Source organism: Gouania willdenowi, chromosome 10 (genome assembly GCF_900634775.1).
Source record: "Gouania willdenowi chromosome 10, fGouWil2.1, whole genome shotgun sequence".
In the NCBI taxonomy this organism is placed as follows: domain Eukaryota; kingdom Metazoa; phylum Chordata; class Actinopteri; order Blenniiformes; family Gobiesocidae; genus Gouania; species Gouania willdenowi.
The window spans coordinates 19,690,265-19,706,705 of NC_041053.1; the positions used below are offsets into that span (position 1 = coordinate 19,690,265).

Consider the following 16,441-nt stretch of genomic DNA (forward strand, 5'->3'; position numbering starts at 1 on the left):
ACATGTTTTTCAGGCTATTTTTTTCCAAATTTTTTGGACAATTTTTTTTCCTTCTGTTTTTTGGAGTAATTTTTTTCAGTTTATCGGACTAATTTGTTTTGGTTTTCCGTGCTATTTTTTCCCCCTGTTCTTCAGACAATTTTTTTTCTGAGCTTAGAGGGCATTTGAAACAAGATATGCATTTACAGTGTTTCTTTATTGAGAGCAAACATGTTTTATTTGATAAAAATGTACTTTCAAACTTGGTTTAAGACACTGGGAGATAGTTCTATCTTTAAGCCATATTGATGGCATTACAACAAGTCTACCGACTTTACGCAGGCACCTGAGGACTTTGCGGTTGTTTAGAAGGAAAGCCCATTCAGATCTGCAGGACACAGTAACATTTCTTCAGGATCAGTTGGACAGATATGGCATTTTCCATGAATATCAAATGATGTATGTGAAGTGCATTCAGACTGGCTACGTGGTCATTCAAGATACTATCAGGAGACTGCTGAAAATACTGGATCCGCACGGCGTGCAGCTGAGGCGCCGGAATTGCCTTTGGTGGCGTATGTAGTGGAATCCAGGCCCAGAGTTCATGTAACAAGGCAAGGCAAATGTATTTGTATAGCGCACTTCATACACAAGGCAACTCAATGTACTTTACATGATCAAAAAGTGCAACAAAAAACATTCAACAGCTTAAAATCTATAAAAACATGAAAGTCGGCAAAACAAAATAAATAAATTATTAGTAAAATCATTTAAAATCATCAACAAACACATTACATCAACAACAAATCTACCTCTCAATCATACACAGCATGTAAACATTCACCTGTCTTTGGCTTCTGACTTCACAAATAACACATTATGACCCTTTGATTGTTTGTAAACATTGTGACATACTTTGTTGGGCGGGGCTTAGCTTAAAGGCAAAATCACAATTGTCTTTGTTTTTCTGAGCACGTGTGTTCGCTGGAATCTTATAAAACTTTAATTTATGTCCACTAACGTTATTCCTCCTATTCTGGCACCCAAACACACAACAAGACGACATTCTAAAGCTGTAACATTACTAGCCTCCAAAGTCTTTAGCCAGCGGCCTTTCCTGTTTTTGCCTCCAGCCATGTCACTCGTGACGTGGGCCATTAAGGGGTCTATACGAGTCCACATCACACACACACAAACCCAAACACACAAATAATGTTTGAATGAGTGAGAGAAACAACAGAAAACTCTGTAACTCACACACACTGGTGTGGAAACACTACAAAGTGGAAAGCATCTGCCCCCTCTGCCCCTTTACCTCCTACATGTCAGCTCCTTTTTTCTCCCAAAAAAAAATACAAATAAAGAAAAGGAAGGGGGGGAATTTAGGACAAACCATCTTTCGACTGTGGTGAAAAAATACATCTGTTATCCTGTAGGGAAACAGTGGTGGAGGGTACACACACACACACACACACACACACACACACACACACACACACACACACACACACACACACACACACACACACACACACACACACACACACACACACACACACACACACACACACACACACACACACACACACACACACACACACACACACACACACACACACGATCCTGTCCAGTGTTTTGTTGAGTCTGATTGATCTAAGACAAAACGAGGCAAACAAACCGATGCATGTTTTTAATGCAACATGACAAAATCCCAAAGACTTTTTTCGAATTCTTTCATTTTTATTCAGAAAATTTGTTAAATTCATGTGATCCTTTAAGTTAAAATTCAAACATTAGTTGCACATTATTTCCTTCAAGAACAAAATCCTCCTTAAATTATTAAATATTCAGTGTTTTGCACCATCAAATATTCACTAGCATCCATTTAAGTGGTCAGGTCAGCCAGTGAGTGCAGCACAGTGAGAGATGTTGGTTTGCGGAGTGAGGGGAGGATGTAGTTGGAGGTCGAGGCATGGATGGATGCATTTCTCTCTTCTCTTTATTTTTTTTGCCTTTTTTCCCTCTTTTTTTATTGTAGCAGGCTCTCTGCTCTCAGCAGCCAGAGGGTCACTGTTGAATCTGCAGAGTGCCTCCATATCTATGGCTGTCTGCATTAATGTCCCTTGAGGCTGGGGTTGCACTCTGCCTTGCTCAAGTCTCAAACAAGCTCGTCATAGTTGTCCCAGACCACCACCGCGGCCTTTGCCTCTCTATCCGCTGTGGTGCCAATGGCTGCCAAAAGCAGCACCCACACCTCCCTCTTCATCCGATTATTCACGTCTTTCTCTCCGAGACCCGTTCCCTGCTTTGGTTAAGCTCACTCGCTCATCCATCAGTCAGCCACCTCACATTCACACAAGGACACATTAAACCACAGTCCGTGTAATCTGATATTGAAGTGATAGACTGAATTAGGCTTTAATTTAATTTGGATACATCCTCATAATTGCTGACAATCATTACACAAGTTATTTACAGTCGTTATGAAATATTACAATTGGAATTTACAGAAACTTTGTACAAAATATGCCTGACTTCAATGCCTGGATAGTTGGGGTCCTTGTTAAGTCGGCATAACATCGACCCAAAAGTCAGAGGTGACTGGAAGTGCGTTAGTTTCAGCAAATCGATCCTTTTTCAAGTCCATTAAACAAAAAAACAAAAACAAAAAACAAAAGTGAGAGAAGTCCTAAAAGTACAGTGGTTAGTGTTTTCTTGTTTTTCCTCAGTTGATTGTTGTTTTCTTTTTTTTTTCTCTTGACTGAATGAAACATTTGATCTGGAATTCAACTGCAAAAACAACAACAATGACCCATTTAAATAGAATAAATCCATAATATTTACACAATAATGTGAGTATTGATTTAGAAAAATGAATCATATCTTTTTCTTTAAGTATGTTTTTTTTTTTTTTTTTTGGTTTATCTACAGTTTTTAAAAAAACAAAAATCTAATCAGGATGAAACGCGTCATACTTCTATCATTCATTTCTACTGATGATGATGATTGTGGATTGCCATGTTTATGCAGCAACTCTGTTTGCGATGAAATGCAGCACGTCACAAAAGTTCTTATCCCAGCCAAAGTCATGTATTAGCCTTTCAGAACACCTCCGAAGCTCCTCACAGCATGGCAGAGGGGAAGGATTCACATGTTCTTTTCAAACATAATTTAAATATAACAAATGAATAACTAAATAAACAATATAAACACAGAGTGAAACGAACATGGTTCTGTCAGAGCAGCGTATGCGAAAGGTAAACATGGCCACAGCAACAGTGTCCACAGCTCTGCTCTTTCACCTGATAAATCTGGGACTTTAATCAACACCATATGCTATTCCTCTCCAGCAATTACACCTCTTTATGTCGATGTCCATTCAATATGGCGCCCCCTATAGTCCTGTTTACCTGTTGACGTCCAGCAAAAGCTGCATTACCGTGAGAGTTCTGCAGAGCCAAAGCTGCAAACCTTACCTGACAGGACAACCATCATCATCATCATCATCATCATCATCATCATCATACCAGAGATGGTGACATGAAATCAAACCATAAGCATGCTTTTGAAGAATGTTTTTGATATACAGTAATTATAGGAAAATAGACTATCAAGGGTGACTCCTTTAAAATCATTTATAAAGCTTTCCTGGATGCAGACAGCTTAGCTACGAAGTAAATAGATACTAAAACAAAAGAAATCCTCAAAATATATGCAAACACAAGCATAAATATTTGACCCACAGAGAGTAAGCTACAAATGACAAATATTAGTGATATATTGAAATTCTTGAACAGGCACCGTTTTTGTCCTTTTTAAACTCACTCTTCTTTTTTGAGCGCTATCAGTCAGTCACATGAAGGTGTTTCCCAGATCCTAAAAGAGTCACTGCTGACTGAAGTGTAGGGTGCTGCTGCAGTCCATCTAATAGTCTTTGCATCCTCCTCGCTAAGACGGACCAGCTCGAAAAAAAGTGGGTGCACTGTTCATGTCTCATTCTCCCGATCACACATCACCTTTCGTTCTTTCTTTCAATCCCACCCACTCCCCTTCATTATATCCTTGCCACAAGCTGGTCGTCAAACTCTGCCTAGTTTAATGGACATAGTAGAGCCAGTAGATCACATTGAAGAAGGTGAAGACAGTGGGGAAAATCATCCTGGACCACTTGTCAATAGAGTTCACGTCGGACAGGTCCGGGATATTCACCTTGAGCTGGGAGGCCCGTCTCCGTAGGCGTGACTTCTTCTGGGCGTGTCGCTCCAAGGCGCTGTGGCCATAGTTCTGGCGGGCCATGGCCGCCCTGCGGTACTGCAGCGTTGAGCTGTCGTAGGCCAGCATAGTGTTGCGGGGGTCTCCAGGAGCTCCGAGGCCCCGAGACAGATCCCCAGCACCACCCATTTCGTTCTTCATCTCCAGGGTGCTGAACAGGATGTTGTCATCAGCGGTCATCTGCGAGGAGGCGCAAAAACATGTGGAGCCATGAGAAGTTACTGCCAAAGAAGAGCTATTAGGGTGTACTTCAGGTTAAACTTCACATAAAACATGTATCGGTCATTAAATAATCATTATATTAATCAATAATCTTATATTATATTAATATATTAATCAATAATAATTACAGATAATATTTTTACTGAGGAGCTAGAATGGGTAATGCAAATGAGTCAAACTTATTATACTTGCAGCAAAAAAAAAGTTTTTCAAAAAGCATAATAAACAAGTCAAAATAAATCTTTGATCATCTTTTAATCTATATCAAAGTGGTAATACAATCACGAGACTATGAGGTAACATTCCTGGAAAAGCACAAAGCACTCCACAAACTAATTTTCATGGAGAAACCTTCATTGTCATCTCAGAATTTCAACCGCAGCGGTTAAAATTCTGTGGATTCACAAGACAAACTTAATTTAAAAAAAGAGAAAAGCAACAGAAACAAAAGGTGACAGGAAAAGGTTGAGAGAAATAGTAAAAGGACTTTGCAAAGATGGAGGAAAGGCTAAAAGGTTTGGAGGGTGGGTGGGGTCAAGTCAAGGAGAGGCGTTGTGGGAAGTGAATTCGGATCAACGTTTCTTCATCCATAGCCTGACGTCAGATCCCTATGGTCCAATCCCATCCAGCTATACCTTTATTAGTTGATGCTATTTATCAATAACCAATTATGTTTTCCTTCTATCTGACGATTCACTTGGTTTTAAGAGATTATTCAATTTTTTTAGAGATTGCAGAGTATTTGTATCTAAATGAATATCTTGAGAACTGATGTTTCCTCTTTTTTCTATGCCTAGTTTGTCACTTCTCATTAATTGAGATGCATCTTTCAGATTAGATGTAGGATAAAAATAAAAAGCCTGCAGAAATCAAACTGCTAAGCCGGGTTTGTCAGGAAAATGCATGAAGAGCAAACCAAGAGAGGGAAAAAAACACAATGGTGGGAGTGATGATCAAGGTTGCCTTAAAGATCTATTAAAAAAAAATCAAAGAAATGCACAAAAACTACAGCATTTTCCTCTGATCTGAGTTGATTCAGACTGATGACATTGTTAGTTTTGATTTTCAAAACCTCCAGTACCTTATTTCTTTGCTCGCCTAGTCCTAATGCGGCATCGTCCACAAAGATGGGATCCCACATCGAGTCATACGCGTCAATTTCCCTCTGTTTCATTCTGGCATACAGAGCATCATCTCTCTGAACTACATTTCCCACCAGCCACTGCAAGCATACAAAATCAGCACTGTTACTTAGGGGAAATCGTAGCTTGCCACACTCAGAAGGAAAGGGTGTTTTGTTGATGTTTTGTTGTTGTTGTTGTTGTTGTTGTTGTTGTTGTTTTTGCTGCTGTTGTTCTTGCTAACGTTAAGCAGCTGAATCAAATTTAAAGAAGCTTTTGGCACCACAGCCAGTGATTTTTCCGAAGCGCCGTACCCTCCGGGAGACACAGAAATGGATGAAATATAATCCAGTCATTGCTACTGCATTCACTCTTTCAGATTCTAGTCTGAATAACAAAGTTGAAACACAAGGCTACACCAGTGACAAATGGAGAGCCAGAGCAGGAGTAAAGAGTGCTGGTAAAGGACATAAAGCAATGATCACAGCATCACATTGACCTTGACAGAAGTAGAGTTACTCATCTCCCATAGTAACACACAAACACGTTATCAGAAAAACAGATACCTTTACAGGAAACGTCAGCACACGCGTACCTTATTGGGGTCCGGTCGCAGCTTTTCGTTATTGGCAGTGGCAGCTTTTTCAGCCGCCTTCTTCTGCCGCTGCGGGCCCTGGCCGAAGAAGATGTAGTTGACGAAGGCATATTCCAGCAGGGCCAGGAAGACAAAGACAAAGCAGCCCATCAGGTACATGTCAATAGCCTTCACGTAGGGGATCTTGGGCAGCGTCTCTCGCAAATGGGTGTTGATGGTTGTCATGGTCAGCACCGTAGTGATTCCTGGAAGACAGTGAAACAATATGTTTAGAGGGAACTCTAAAGACGCTAACATATCACTGTAGTACAAAAAAAAAAAACATGACGGGTTGATTCCCATTGGCAGATAAATCAGCCATATTTTTTCTCAGACAAATACACACAATCTTGCATTTTCTCTGGCATTGTACATACATAACCTGAAACGATTGAAATGTCATACATATATTGAGTTGCAAACCATCCTTAGAAATATAGAATCGTCCTAAATTTGAACATTACAATACATGCTCCTTATTGAATTGATATACTACGCATTTTCTCAAAAATCAAATAGACTATCAAAAAAAATTTACATTGATTTTAATGCTGCCCTTTCCTGTTCTGTAACCAAAGAAGTGACCGTGAATTTTGACACGAATGTACCACTGAACAATCTGGTTCATCACATTATCTTCTGATCTTTCTGAGTCAGGAAACCTTTCACTCTGGAGATGTTCTTTAGGTGGTAGAAGCTGTTTTAGTGATAGATTTGATCTGACTGCTGAATGTCAGATCTGAGTTAATCAGAACACCAAGGTTTTTGACTTGGTCTTTAGCTTTTAAAGATCAAGACTCAAGATACATGCTGACAGCAGTCCTCTTTTCCTTGTTACCAAAGACAATCACCTCCATCTTTTCATGATTTAGTTCAGGAAATTTTCACTTATCCAGGAGTTTACCTTTTCTAAGCGGTCACATAACACCTCAATGGGACCATAGTCATCTGGGTTCAGTGATAGATATAGTTGTGTCTCATCTGCGCAGCTCTCATAATCAACCATACAGTTCTGTAAAATTTGTCCTAAAGGAAGCATATATAGGCTAAACAGAAGGGGTTCAAGAACAAAGCCCTGAGGAACCCCACAGGACATTGGTAATCTGTCAGATTCAAAGTTTCCAATGCTTACAAAATAACTTCACTCCTCCAAGTAGGACTTAAACCTTTGCATTACTTTTCCATTTAGTTCAACCCACATTTGCAATCTGTGCACCAAAATTGTATGGTCTACAGTGTCAAATGCAGCACTTCCATCCAACAGAATGAGAACAGACACTTTTCCTGAATCATTGTTCAACCTTATGTCATTTAGCACTTTGAAATATTTTATGTATACAGTATAAATGGCTCAGAGAGTTGAATACCCTCTACTTACATCGATAAATACGATTTGTAGGAATTAGATTAGATTAGATTTTGTATAGTATTTTAAGATAAATTAATCTGCCAGCATGTCTTTTTGCTGGCATCATTTTCTTTAGCTAATTAGAATTCAACTCAAGCAAAGCACTGTAGTTGCAAGACTGATTTTGAAACCATTCAGTTGTTTGAAACCGTGACCTTTTGACTTGTATCCAACATAGAAACTCATCATCTATTAAGTGCATCAGTGCTAAATGACTGAACAGAAGAGGCCTATTAAAAACTGGCGCACATCAACAAGACTGAGATCAGGTGTTCATCTTTCAAAGGAAATGAGAGTAGGGTTGAAAACACAAACAACCATGTTTGTCATGTGCATGATGTGTTGTTTATTTATAGCAGACAGGAAACCCTGGCAGAATTCCAGCCCATATGGATAAAAAGACCACTCAAACCTTCAGAGACGGTATGTAACTGTGTGTGTGTGTGTGTGTGTGTGTGTGTGTGTGTGTGTGTGTGTGTGTGTGTGTGGTTGTGGATGAAAAGAACACATAACTAATTGTGGGCTTTCATTTTATTTTTTAAATAAAAAAAGATTCCCTGTAAACATCTGCTCTTAGTCATAGCACGATTCACCTGTTTTTTTGACATACACGCATTGTGTTTGATACATTAGTCATCTGCCTGCACAATCTGCATTTGGTCAGATTCACACGTATTATAAATAACCTAGCAGCCAGCACTGTCACTGTAGAACAGAGCCTCATTTCTCATTGGACGAGCCTGCTCTCAGGACACCGAGTGCAGGCACATCTTGAAATCACGTTACCCTCCCAAAAGCACTGTCTGCAACTCTAAACTGCTTGTGTCCCACCTCGGAAAACAAATGGTGTGCGACAAGAACAACCCACATAAAGCCCAAAGGCAGGTCTGCCGCACCAGTTAGACACCGGAGCCAAAACATTAACTTTAATTGGCTAAGATGCATTTGGGCAAATGTTACCGCATTTTTTATGGATGTAATTTAGCTACGATCTACCTCAGATTAGCTTGGTTCTTCAGCAGCTGAGAGGCTGTGGTAGACAGACAGGCAGAGAGAAAGACAGCACGCTTCAAGGTCGAGCTGCAGCGTTTCTCTCTCTGCATGACTCATGCATAAAGTCATCTCTGAACAACAGACATTCAGTCAGGCAGCCTATCACACACTGCTATCACACACATGCTTAGAGCTAATGAGAAAAAAAGTAAATGCTGGGATAATATAGAGTCAAAACATCAGGCTCATTATAGACACAAGAATGCTTGGGTTTAAAGCAAGTGGAAATGCGAAAGGCTCAGTGTATGTTAAATGGCTCCTTTCATGCTCTGTTATCATTTGGCTTTAGGTTATTTGTCAGGGTCACTGTTGTGGAGAGACAAGGCGATCCTACCCAGGGCCACTCTGGCAGCCGATGCATCGTAGTTGATCCAGAAGGAGACCCAAGAGAGGATGGTAATCAGGATGGAAGGCATGTATGTCTGCAGGATGAAGTAGCCAATGTTCCTCTTCAGTTTGAAGCTGAGGGACAGGCGGGGGTAGGAACCTGAAGGAGGCACAGTGACAAAAAAAGTGGGATAAGAATAGATGTTCCTAAATTACGACAATGTGATTTTCCTTCACGCAAAGGGCCCTCATGGTAAATGTGTATTCTATTTTCCTGAATTTTAAAGAATATACTCTTTACACCAGATACTAACTAGGACAGAACAATTGTACTCCTATATTTACAACTGTTTTCTCTTACCATTAAGAAGCACTTGTTCATAGCATTCCCCTGAGATGAAATGCAGTGTAATTGCACTAAGAAATGCATTAATGTTTACTATTAATTAACACAAATATCTTTTCTGCAACAAAACACTTTTCTAAAAGGACAACACAACAAAAGTGAAAATGTGAAACTCCAAATGTTTGGTGTTCGGTGTGAAATATTTAGCAGTTGCTCAAGTAATGCTCAAAAAGTACTAAATATAATAGGCTGCTGCTGTGTAAACTTGAACCAAAGTGACAACATATTATAGTCCTCAATACAAATGAGCACAATAATCTAATCGATTATGCCACATGTGTCAAATCCAGCTCTTTGTAGCATCCAATTCGGCCCCCCGAGGAGAAAGTAAAAATGATAGAGAAAACATGAATCATTGTGTAAAAATGAAACAATATTTGCAGGGGCTCACGGTTTTCGCGGTGCTTATGTCGCACAATTGCAGTCAGTTTTAATGTTAGACAGTTGAAAAAACTCAAAATTCTTACAAAATCCTTACATTTTCCTGAAATTATGGCATAATATTTCAAATTGGTCACAAAATCTAGAAAATTTAATGTGAAGATCCTGGCACTGGTAAGTTTTGTGCATATTTTGTATTTTATGTATACGTAGAAGTGCACACTATAGTGCACAATAAAATCTGTGGCCCACTTGAGATCAAACTGCTCCGTATTTGGCCCCTGAACTAAAATGATTTTGACACCCCTGGATTATTCAATATACCATTACAATGACTGAGAAACTATGAGTTGGATTTGTTTTATGATATCATGTGTTATGATGACTTTTACTCTATTGCAGATTCCTACGCAGCCACAAGCAAACACATAAAAACCTCCTAACCTGTGGAGAAGACCACGTTCTTCGAAATAAGCTTGTAGTCGACGATGGAAAACTGAGGCAGCTCTATCCTGTCCACGCCGGACACGGCGCCGTCACCGCCTCGCCAGTAAAACTCAATATCATCCGTGGTGTATCCATCTGCAGGGGGAGAGTCAGGAAAATTAGAAAGACATTAAGATCCATTAACAGCCTATGATACATCATCCACACATTGACTGCATCATTCCCACACACTTTGCACACAAAGAGCAAACTGTGTGGTGATGAATGATTCCCTGTCTGAGGCACGTTTGGCATTATACACATTTACATTGACACTATGACAGTATGTCTTGGTGAAGCTCTGTGGTCAATGTTCAAACAATGTTCAAGCTTTAAACAAAAAAAAATAAATTAAAAAATGCAATTTTCAAAATACATTTGTCATTTAAATCATTAGAACAAACCAAGCATATTTTGTGAATCTGTATCTCCTCTCCATGGCAGCAGTCAAGAACAAACTGAGAGTATTCAAAGACTGGTGGAAAGATGACCTAAATTGTGCTTTCTCTCTCTGGAGAAAAAAAAAAAAAAAAATCACAAAGCACTTTGAAACCCAAAGATAAAGAAAACACAAAGTAGAAAAGATATTCTAACAAAAGTTAGCCCGTACAGACGACTTTTGAGCTTTGTATTAAAAGTTTAAATGCATTCAAAGGAAACTCGGGAATCAAACCTTCAAAGTCATATCATCTGATTTTGTTTTCAGTTTTCAGGAAACCACAAAAGTCCTGCGGGCACATCAGGGTGTGGCAGTTCACAAAGGATAAAATAAAGTCTGATAAGGAAACATTTCCTGTAAATTAAGATTGGTATCCCATGAAAATCTTTTGGAGGACTTTGTGTGTTTCCTCATGTCATGCTCTTGTCTTATTCTGACTCTTATTTTGGTATAAATGCTCTCCGAGTGTCTCTATTCCTCCTCACTTCCTTTCACACAATCTTATTGCATTTTTTACGACATCCAAGTGCAATAGCAGTTGCTGTGTCACGTCGTCTCCTTCTTGCGCTACATTCTGGCATCATTCATGAGTCTGAACTTATCGTAATGTCTCTCAGTTCTCCTGGTCACATGTACAGTCTGTCTCCTACGTCAGTCAAGTTACAGACACTTTGATGATCTTCTTCTGTTCTCCTTTACCAAGAATTTCTTATTAACGTCTATTTCTCAGTCTGGGTCCGAATTCCCTTTTAGTTCATTCTTCTGCTTCTTCTGCCTGTCAAAATAAACTGAATCATGATGCACACTTTAACTTGAAGGTGCCTGGAATAGATTGTAGATCAGTGGTTCCCAAACCTTTCACAGTCCTGTACCCCTTCATTTATTCAACCTGGAGCCATGTACCCCCTACCGCTGCACACTTAAACAACATAAAGCAATGCAGTGTTTTTCAACCTTGTGGTCGTGACCCTATGTTTTAACTGTTATTATTATTTTTCAAATTATAACCTCGCTCACAAAAGAATGTTAAATATAGTCTATATTCTGTACTTTCACTATCTTAAAAATAAACTGGTGCATCTTGTCACTTTTTGCACTAATTCTGGCAACAACAAACATTTTAAAAAGCTAAATCTAGAAAGAAAAGAAATAAAAAGTCTCAGGAGACACCAAAAATTTGTGATTTGAAAATGGGGTCACAACCCAAAAAAGGTTGGGAAGCACTGATGTAATGTCACATACAATGTAGCCTTACAATAAAATATGTCTCTGAATTTTACCTTTCTTGCTGAGGAATAATATATATTAATTTATATGAAACGGAGCGCTGCTCTTGTGGCTGTTCCCCAGTACTCCCCTACCTGTTTCCCACTTGATATGTTATTGTCTTTCATGTTTCTCGGTTGGGATATAACTGAAACTGAAGATCCTAAGTTATTTAAATTTGAATTGAATTAGAACAGAGAGAACTATTGCTTCAGTACACTGAGGATTTCCCTGATCTGGGTAAATACTGCTATTTCCACAACAGGGTTCTCACCAGGAATTTTTCACAGCGAGCGAGCGCAAAGCTTATGTAGTTATTAAGAGTTTGCCAAAAAGAAATGAGTTACGGTTTAACCCAACTGCCATTCAGAGACATAGTGCCACCTATTGGTAAAAGGAAATCATAGGTAATATATTTGTACTGAACTTTGCAGGAAAGTTTGTGATATAATCCTTGAAAATGGTCACCTACGTTTCAACACTTTAAAATTTCTGCCACACCCCGACATGCAACACACCCCAACGTGCGCCACGTCCCGACATGCGTGTGGTTGCGAGGTCCAGTTCAACGCTGCTTGAAGCTTTAATTTCACTTGTATTTTCCATTATTTTGAGATTGACAAAAGTACACAGCAATATGACACATAGCCCTCAGGACTAATCTCAAATACAGAGGAATGTAAATGTCTACCCCTACATATGTTCTCGTCTGTTAAAAGCAAACAATAAGTGACTTTATGAAACCACTTTGTTATGTACAGTATCAATGTTGTGATCTGCCACAATAATGTAATTTAAATAAAAACACCTCAAGTTGAGGGTGTTTCTCGCAATTTTTAGGTGCGATTAAAAAAGAGATTAATTAGATGAATTAATTACAGAGCATGATTAAATAATCGCACAATTTTTTAAATCTCTTGACAGTACTAATAATAATAAACAAAAAAGATTAGAGAGTGTTTCTCAGTCACCATCGGCAAATGTGTAATTTGCGTACCCCACTTTGGGAACCTAGGTTGTAGACGATCTACAGAACATTTGCTTATGCAGACGATTAAGGCTTTACCAGTACTGAGCTTTATTTTCAGAATGAAAAAGCAAGGTTGTCTTGGTGCAATGCAGCCGTAGTCATCATCACACACTGAGCTCTGAGCTCCACTTTGTCTGTCGTCACTCTCAAAAGAGAGGCAGTGACCCGTTCAGCTGTGATAAATAATTAAACTCTAAAGGCTTTTATTTAAAAAATAAATTAACACAAAAAAAAAAAAAAATGTGTTGCCATGGCGCTGACATTCAAGTTGAATTTAGACACGGTGTTGATGATGAGTTGTTTTTGGGTGAACGGGCAGGACTGGCAGCAGACACTTTTATCCAATATAGTGGAAGAGGCTCAGCTGTTACTATCAGCAACGCTTCTCTGACTGCACTGACCAGGACATAACCTGAACATATGTATTCACGAGTGGATATAGTCCTGGTGGGCAGGAAGAAGTCTTAAAGACATACTGGAACTAATTTTGATGATACAAAGACAGAAAGACACACACACAAGCCTGACTCAGGTGTTAGTAATTGCACACAGTTAAAATAGTGCCTATAAGTGGTTGGTTTTGGATAAACAGCTGGACATATGTAATAAAAAGTCATTGTGTTGTTGACCTACTAAAATCAAAGCATAAATTCTGAGGCCTCAAAGCCTGGATGCGCATCTAACTATTGGCCTGCAGGTTCCTGAATGCAACCGTGACCCTTTTACGCTTTAGCACGCGTGTTCATGCACAACAAGAGTTGCAAAATCCAAAAATATGAATACATAATATTTTCAAAGCATAATCCACAAGCGCACCCGGGAACTGTTGAACTGCTGTTATATTCAGTAGTTTTTTCTGGTATGTGTACTCTACATGAGTATTTTTCCGACTTTTTACTTTTACTCCATACTTTTTTAAAACAAATATCTGTACTTCCTACTTCTTAAATGTTGGTAGTTTGAGCCTTTTTCTGTTAGGCAGGTCCCTTGGTTTTATAGTTAACATTTTTAAGTTTTTAAAAATGTTAAACTCAAAGCTATGTTTTACTGAGCATTTGCACTTGTTTTTTTTCTTTAAACATTTTATTTGCGAATTGTATCTATTATGAGCGCTAATTTCTCCAGATGTTAAAGGTAACAAATTTAACTTGTTTTCATGTTCCAGTTTTCTACAAGTTTAAAAAATAAATAAATAAAATAAAATGCTATTTTAATGCTAAAGGGTGATGAAGCTCTCTAAACCAAAGTGAATGAGCCCACACACATTTCTACCTATTGCCTTGAACAGATTGTGTGATATATTTTGTTCTGGGGGTGAATTTCCTGCGCAATTCTGCGGACGTGAAGCCAGATGAGGCTGGTGGTGACGTCAAATGATGCTGGTGCACGTTCTCCACAGAATGGAGAGGCGGCGTCCCAATACCGGAAATAAAAAAGAATGAGAAGAAGACGGCTTGGAGACTGAAAGAAGAAAAGCATAGTGGACTAAAATGCTGTTTAGTTCCACAGATAAATGCAGAGGTATGTGCACAGGTCTTGCAGTAAACAGTCAATGAACGGCTAGTAAATAAATAACCGTGTCACAGCTGGAGTGCAGATCAGGCCACATTTTCTCGGCCGAGTCCGACCCAACAGTGAAATCCTCATTCTTTTCTTGAAGAAATTACACATTTACGTTTGTTTTAGTGGTAAGCATCGATTTTATTAACAAACAACTGTTAATGTCAACATCAGATCAGCGCACGGGTAAAAAGGGAAAGTGAAACAAACAGGGGCAGTGCACGTATGAGACCCATCAGATCTATTTACAGAATCCATCAAAGATAAGAATAATCTGTGTTATTGTGCAGAAAAAGGAATGTTTCACTGGCGTCGGGTCCCGTCCGCGTTTGGTCGGGTACCCATCCTCTAGTCACAGAATCAGCTGTGCTCCGGTGATAAACAAACAGTTGATACGCACCCCCGCGGTGGCTTGGCTGATGACTGCAGTTAGCCTAACCACCGTGGTGTCACTATGGAGTCTGATTTCTAAATCCTGCCCAATGCTCCTTTAAGTACATTTAGTAGCATGTACTTTTTTACGTTTACTTTTACCAGAGTCATTTTTTATTCAATCATCTATACTTTTACTTGAGTACTGAAGACTAGTACTTTTGCCACCTCTGGTTATATTTGGTCAGAGTAGCCAGCTTCCAATGTCAGTAAATGATGCAATTTTTGAAAACTGGAAGTTTTATACATAAGGCTGACATCACGCTGTCATTATCTGTCATTAGCATGAATGAAGGCTGTCACTGAGTGTTGTTTGCTAAATTATGATACGTTTCGCTAAATTATGACACCTTTTACGCTATGGTGGCATTTTTTGGGTTCGGTGGAGGGATCTAGTGAGGTTAGGTAGGGTTTGGGTAACAGAGAGTTAGGGTTAGAGTAACAAACAACACTTAATGACAGCCTTCATGAAACCTTATTCATGCTAATGACAGGTGTCATGTCATAATAATGACTCAATTTTTTTCACTCACTGCCCATATGAGGAGATATATACTCACTGCTTAATGCAGAAAAGCTTTCACACTAATAAGTCCCAGTGATAAGCAAGAAGTTGTCACTCAAAATGTAGGAGAACTACATTTTGTATTTGTTAGTGAACAATACGATTTGATACAAATCAATTTGAAAACACAACAACAACGATAAAAATAAAGCAGTCCCCAACCACTGCAAGAGCAAAACTGGATTTGGCCACACCTACAGTATATTACAACAAAAGTCAGTTGAATGTTGTTATCTACAATCTGTCTATAGTGTAAATAACAACATAACATAACATAACATAACATAACATAACATAACATGGTTGCCTTTGCACTGAACTGTCATCATACAATGTTTTAATAAAAATACTGTCACTTGTACATTCGGTAAACACATTGTGTGGGGCGAGTGTGGTGAAAGTAATGCTAAAGCTTTTGTGTGATTGTATTTAGGTATTCCACAGCATGTGCATGAATAGTTTTTTAGTTTTGCGTGAGTACAACAACTGGGAAGTTTTAGGAAAGCTTTTGGTGTGTTTTTTTTTTGTAACGAACATGCTGACGTTGCAGTTCATCAAAGTAAAGTTGTTTATCTCTGCCTCACTTTGTTGCTGAGACAACGCTGAAGCTCTGAGATAAAAGGATGTCTCAAAGTGAAAGACGAACAAGTAAATTTGATTTGTTCATCGAATCAACATTTTGCTTTTTGCTTATAAATATTGATAAGTAAAACCATTCAAACTTCAGTAAACAACAGAAAATCAATGGACCTTTATAGGCCAGATGTATGCAGATCAAAGAAACGTAAAAGAGAAAGACAAACTTCTTTACAAATGAATGGTGATTTATCCTTTTTAGTAATGGAGCTGATTGCAGCAAA

General features: G+C 38.8%; 1 protein-coding gene across 2 annotated transcripts in view; it reads right to left on the minus strand.

The window, feature by feature from the left end:
• Window positions 1-2,362: 2,362 nt before the first annotated feature.
• gabrb2a (gamma-aminobutyric acid type A receptor subunit beta2a) overlaps window positions 2,363-16,441 on the minus strand; it is a 62,080-nt gene continuing 48,001 nt past the window's right edge. The window contains exons 6-10 of one of the 2 annotated variants that reach the window (XM_028459321.1): window positions 10,248-10,385; window positions 9,024-9,176; window positions 6,190-6,434; window positions 5,555-5,695; window positions 2,363-4,431 (exon numbers count right to left, since the gene is read on the minus strand). In XM_028459321.1, coding sequence (XP_028315122.1) covers window positions 4,075-4,431; window positions 5,555-5,695; window positions 6,190-6,434; window positions 9,024-9,176; window positions 10,248-10,385 — 1,034 coding nt within the window. In that variant the 3' untranslated portion in view covers window positions 2,363-4,074. The remainder of the gene's footprint in view (window positions 4,432-5,554; window positions 5,696-6,189; window positions 6,435-9,023; window positions 9,177-10,247; window positions 10,386-16,441) is intronic. The other variant, XM_028459322.1, reaches the window with a different exon arrangement.